The sequence below is a fragment of the Bos grunniens genome, chromosome 21, assembly GCF_055505025.1.
Source record: "Bos grunniens cultivar Pamir isolate PY7600 chromosome 21, Bosgru_T2T1.0, whole genome shotgun sequence".
Classification (NCBI taxonomy): domain Eukaryota; kingdom Metazoa; phylum Chordata; class Mammalia; order Artiodactyla; family Bovidae; genus Bos; species Bos grunniens.
Genome location: NC_141185.1, coordinates 45,572,537 through 45,578,864, shown reverse-complemented (window position 1 = coordinate 45,578,864; position 6,328 = coordinate 45,572,537). Strand labels below are relative to the sequence as shown.

Sequence of the window (6,328 nt, the reverse complement as noted above, 5' to 3'; positions counted from 1 at the left end):
ACACACACACACGGTTCTACAAGGCGAGTGAGGAAAGCCGATGCTGGGAGAAACTGTAGGAAAGCCTGGGAGAGGGACAGACACAAGCAAGGCAAGAAGCTGAGGACCAAAGTCCATTACACTCAGGAGCCGCGGCAGCCGACTTCTTAAAGGTGAGCTTCAGGATGATGAAAGAAGCAGCATTCGTTCATTCGTTCTTTGGGCAGATTAAAAAACAAAAACTCTGTCCAAAATGTTGCCAGGATTGGAAACGAGTGACCTGCCAAAAGTCCCTTTCACAAAACTCCAGGCCTGGACGGCGGACGCACTGAAAGGCATAACCGCTGACGGACTCTGAAGTTACGGAGATCCGAGTTCGAATCCCGACTGTCCGGCTCGGCGAATTAGAAAACCTTCGGTGACTTCAGTTAAATGGCTTGCCCTGGGTGGGTCACACCGCATTGTGAAGGGCAGACCTAGGGTGAGACCCCCCTCCACAAGGTCGCTGACCCCAGACCGGTGCTTCTTCCATCAGCCTGATGCTCTGGGCGGCGGGTCCCCTCGCGCGGCCGGCCCCCGGCCTGGGGCGCCTTTGTGCCCCCCTCACCCGAGCGCACTCGTAGAAGCGGCCCGCGCGGGGGGGCGGGGGAGCTGGGCGGGAGATCTGTCAGCGGGAGGTGGGCGTGGGACTGGGGGGCTGGTGGGAGCGCCCCCGAGGTGGCGCGGACCTGTGGGGAGGGGGGCGGCCAGGTGGTGATTGGCTGGGCTGCGGCTGGCAGTTCCCGGCCAAGAACAAAAGAGAGCGGGCGGCGGGCGGCCTCCGGAGTAGGCGCTGCTGCCCGCCCGGCGCGGGCTTCGGTGCTGGGGGAGGACGTACCTACCGCCCGCCCGCCCGCCCGCCGAGCAGCCGGGCTGGCGCGCTCGGTTTCTGCGCGAAAGCCGGCCGTGTACCTAGGAATTAACCGGCCGGCGCTAGAGGGGAGGGGTGGGGAGCGGGAAGTGGGGTGTGGGGGGGGGGGATGCTGAGCGCGCGCGAGAACAATAATAAGATCGTGTTTGCGGTCGCTGCCCGAGGAGGAATTCAGAGGAGGCGCGAGGCCCGGTGCTCGCGCCGCGCCCGGGAGCCCGGGAAGGAGGCCGGCGGCGGCGGCATGAGGCAGGCGACGCGGCGCCTGTGAGCAGCGCGCGGCGGCAGCGGGGACCTCGGCGCGGGCAAGAGCCGAGCGGCCGGGGGCTCCCCTCCCCCGCTGCCGGGCGGTGATTTGCCGGGCCTGCTGAGCCCCCCGCCCACTCCCTCGCCTCAGCCGCCGCCTCGACGCTTCCCCTCGTCGGAGCGGCCGCTAGTCCGCCCGCCCGCCCGGCTCGAGGCCCGCGGGGAGCGCGGCGCAGTCCGTCGGCCCGCGGGGGGGCGGCCTCCCGGCATCTTCGCGGCGCCCAAGGACGACCAGGAAGGGGAGCGGCAGGGATGGCGCGTCCGCGGCCCCGCGAGTACAAGGCGGGCGACCTGGTCTTCGCCAAGATGAAGGGCTACCCGCACTGGCCCGCCCGGGTGAGTACGGCGGCGGCGCGCGGGCCCGCCCGCCCACCATTTTCCCCTTCATGATGGCGCGTCCGCCCCCTTTCCCCATCGCCTCAGCCCGGAGCGCGGAGCCCGCCGCGAGCGGCCGACTGCGGCCGGGGCTGAGGGCTCGGGCGGCGCTGCGCAGAGAGAACTCGGCCGCGCCGGAGGCGAGGGTTCCCGCGGGCCGCGCCCGCACCCCGCGAGGGCGGCCATCCTTCCGCCCACTTTCGAAGGCGGCTCCGGCCCCTGCAGGCCAGCTGCTGCCTTCCTCCCGGAAAGCCGGCAGTGACTGGGAGCCCTTCGCCGGGAAGCGGGCCTGGAGCAGAGGCATCGCCCGGGGCAGGGTGGTTGGCGGACTCGGCGGTCTCGGGGCGAACGTCGGGGCACGTAGGGGAGCGTAGTGCAAATGGCTGTCCGCGAGCCGGCGGGCGCCCGCGGCGTCGATCCTGGAAAGGGGCAGTGGTCATTCCGAGCCAGCGGCAGCCTCTTGGCAGTCGTTCATCCATCTCTCAGGGCATCCTTCGCCATCCAGACTTGTTGAGTTTTCCCTGAGCGCGATTCTGGGTGCCCCGCCTGCTCTATCATTGTCCTGGGGTACGAGCATCCCTGGTACCTCTGCTTCTTTTAAACCGACACCGAATAGTTGGGAGCTGGCAGCTTGGCACTGGTTAGTGGGTCCCGGAAGCTCCTCATGCCTTTTCACCTCCATATTTGTTTTAGGTCGGATTCCAGACCTCATCCTTGGCCCCCCACCTCAGTCCACAATAGCTCTCTATTCTCATAAGCAGGGTTGTCGCTGTGCTCTTTCTCTAGAAAGCATCTACATGTAATACATAACATTAAATTTTTTTACCAGGCCCTTTACTAGCATGTGTGCTTTGTGTTCTAAAATCAATCCCTTTTACTTTTATAATAGTTGGTAGTTAATTTCTTGACATAAGAAATGTAGTGGAAAGGAGGGTCAAGGCATGTTCAAGTCTGAATTGGTATCCTTGAGGAATAGAAGTAGACATGGAAAATAGTGGTAGCATAAATATGAATGAAAACTCTAAAAATTTGTATTATATGCAAGTGAAGATACCCAAGACTCCTCCCCCCACCCCCAAATACACCCATTCACAAAAAGAAGTGATATCATGGGTGGCCAGACTGAAATTTAGTGAAGTTGAAGTAATGGACGGACATAATCCTTTTTTTTTTTTTTTTTAAGTTTCTCATGATTGTAAACTGGGTCAGGAATTGGGGGACCCTGGCATCTGGTCTGGGCTCTGTTATGGGCTGATCATCTTAACTGTCTGAATATCCATTTCTGCAACTATAAAATGATCATCTCTAGGATTTCTTCCAACACTAACAACCTCGGATTTCAAGGGGAAAAAAACAGTCTCATTCAGATTCTATGAGGCTGTGCAAGTAACTTTTATTCATATCTGAACTGTAGGTTGTCCTTAAATAAGGCAAAGTTCATGGTAGAATAATAGGTTATTTTTCATATATATATATATGTATATATATATAGGGCAAGATTTGTTACTTTAGGAGTTCTTTGGAGAATCCCTTGAATATACTCTTTTAAGTAAGAAATAAACAGTTAAGGGCACATATGTTTGGGCATAGTCAAAGTAAATTAAAAGTTATCATCACCAGTGGGTCATTTTCTTGTAACACAATGGCTTTCTTTAATCTTACCTTTGAAAAAGATTTCCTGAGAGTCAGAAAGAAAATAGACTTAAAATTTTATTAACATGTTGCTTGCATAGGTTGGCCACCTGTAGTGATTTTGAAACAAGTGCTGCAGAAGTGGTCCTAGTTGTATATTTAATTGTACATAAAATTCCTAGGAGTTTTAACTCCATACCAAGGGAAAATGGAAAGTAAAATGAGGGAGTAAAGTCAATTACATTGTTAGATAAGATGCAGTAAATACAGGGGGAAAACCTGTGTCTGTTCACATTTAACAATGAGTTCCTCAAGGAAAGGACCTAAGTCTCCCTAATTTTCTAAAATATTTTATGGTGAGTGGCATGCTGTAATTTCCAAATAAAGGTAAAGGTTAGAAATAGAAGAAGGAGCTATTTGAGTGTCTGCTCTTCTTTAGTTACAGTTGAATGTGTCAGTGTTCTCATTTTATTTTCTTCCCAATTCTAGGAGATAGTATCCCCACTTTACATCTAGCTATAGCTTTGTAGATGATGTTATTATAAAATACTTACAGGGAAAAAATCCTAATTATTCAGATTTCAATACTGTTGCTTGATATGAAGGCCAGCCCTGCTGGAATTCTGTATGGCCACAAGGAATCAAACACAGGAAGAACATGGGGGAAACAGTTTTTTTCAGGCTATGGGAGGAGCTTTCTAATGGAGCTGATCCACGTGGAATGGAGAAGTGACTCCTCTGCTGTAGAGAAGACATTTGTTTTAGTTCTAGGAATCCCCTTATGAGGAATGTGAGCCAAGAGAATTCAGACCTCTGGTAAATTTGATCGGGTTGGTTTCAGCTTTTGGCTGGGCTTCACACTGTGTCCTGGGGCGTGTTTTGTAGTCTTTCCAAGTTTCTGTTTACTAGTCTGTAAAATAGGGATAATTCTCACCTCAAAGGTATAGTGTATGTAAAAACACTAAGCAGTGGTATTGAATGTTCCTTCCTTTTTTCCTTTTTGAATTTCTAACTTTTCCCCTATATCACTGCTGCTGCTGCTAAGTCGCTTCAGTTGTGTTTGACTTTGTGCGACCCCATAGACGGCAGCCCATCAGGCTCCCTGTCCCTGGGATTCTCCAGGTAAATTTGTTTCTTGTCCAACATTTTATCATGAAAATTTTCAAATCTATGGAAAAGTTTAAAAAAATCGTACAGTGAACAGCCATATATCTTACCACCTAGATTTCCACACTTAACATTTTCCTATACTTGCTCTATTTGTTTATATATCCATCCCTCTAGGTGTATAGCAGTCCATCTTATTTTAATGCACCTCACAGTAAGTTGCAGCCATCATTAGAATTTACTCCTACACAGTTGAGCATGTGTATGGTTAACTCAGTACAGTCAGTTCAGCCGCTCAGTCATGTCCAACTCTTTGCGACCCCATGGACTGCGGCATGCCAGGCTTCCCTGTCCATCACCAACTTCAGAAGCTTGCTCAAAGTCATGTCCACCAAGTCTTTAACTAGAGGTCAATATTTTTAATAGATCCCCTTTTTCCTTTTGAGGTAAAATTTATGTAGACTGAAACACACTTACTGTAAATGTACCATTCAGGGAGTTTGACAAATGGGTACACTGGTGGAAGGCAAGCCGCTACTGGCACAGAACAGTACCACTACCCAGGAAAGTTCCCTCGTGCCTTTCCCCAGGCGGTTCTTGTCCTCCTGCCTTTTCAGATGTATTGTTTTAACATTAAATAGCAGCTGGCTGTTTCTGATGGGAATACTTGTGAAAGTGAAGTGAACATGTTAGTCGCTCAGTCATGTCCGACTCTGCAACCCTGTGGACTATAGCCCACCAGGCTCCTCTGTCCATGGAATTCTCCAGGCAAGAATATTGGAGTGGATTGCCATTTCCTTCTTCAGGGTATCTTCCCGACCCAGGGATCAAATCTGGGTCTCCCGCATTGGGGGAAGATTCTTTACTGTCTGAGCCACCGTATATAACTTTAAAAATTAGAAGTTCATTTATGCCTGAAGATAAACTAAATTAATACTAAAAAACAGTTGTGCTAAAATGAGTTTCTGAATCTTTTTGATTATGTACATTATTGGTTAAAAAAAAATTGAGCACGGTCACCTCTAATATGTGTACATTTATTTTAAAATTATATATACATATTCTTTGCACTATTATCTACATTGTAAAATAAATGCAAAAAGAAACTAATAGGGATGACATGATTTAGAGGATATTTTGTGTTTTAAAATTCTTATTGGCAAAATGTCATTAATAGTACTAAATTAAGTTTATATTTTTAAAAGTTGTAATTTTTGTAATTTTTTTCCCTACTTCTTATGAAATCTGATTAGAATGTCAGAGTTTTTAATCTTCTAAAGAAATAAAGAATTGTCAGGTTGGCCATTTCCTTGCTTGCTTGTGCTTATATTATTCATGTCATCTTTGTAGGACCAGTGTAGGGGTTTCCCTTGTGGCTCAGATGGCAAAGAATCTGCCTACAATGCAAGAGACGCAGGTTCGATTCCTGAGTTGGGATGATCCCCTGGAGAAGGGAATGGCAACACCGTACAGTATTCTTGCCTGGAGAATCCCATGAACAGAGGAACATGGTGGGCTGCAGTCCATGGTGTCGCAGAGTCAGATATCACTGAGTGACTGAGAGCTTTTGCAGGACTCCTTTAGCTAGCCTGTTCATTTAGGGAGAATTCTGTTAGTAGTAGATGTCCCATAATTGTGCTCAGCCAGGCACACACAAATGACGATAAGTAAACATAACCATCTAAATAAACACACTAATGTTAATTTATATATTAAATATTAGTAAAGTTTACTTTTGGGGCAAAAGAATAAGAAACTAGAATAGGAATTGTACTATTTTCTTCTCATACCTATTAAAATCATCTTGTGTGTTTCCTGAGGTGTGAGAAATCTGCTTATGTTGCTCCCCTAAAAGAAGCAATACCAAAAAATGTCTTAAAGCTCTTGTGTTTCAACTAAAGAGCTTTTTAAAATTAAACTTTATGTGAAAATTCTCAAACATTGTTAATAGAGTAAACTGATACAATCACTTTAGAAAACTGCCCTGATCTATGGCAACCTTGTGACATATGCCAACCTTGT

General features: G+C 48.5%; 1 protein-coding gene across 1 annotated transcript in view; it reads left to right on the top strand.

The window, feature by feature from the left end:
• Positions 1-1,003: 1,003 nt before the first annotated feature.
• HDGFL3 (HDGF like 3) overlaps positions 1,004-6,328 on the top strand; it is a 79,750-nt gene continuing 74,425 nt past the window's right edge. Inside the window, exon 1 of the mRNA XM_086364273.1 lies at positions 1,004-1,528. Within this exon, the coding sequence (XP_086220399.1) occupies positions 1,445-1,528 (84 nt within the window). The 5' untranslated portion in view covers positions 1,004-1,444. The remainder of the gene's footprint in view (positions 1,529-6,328) is intronic.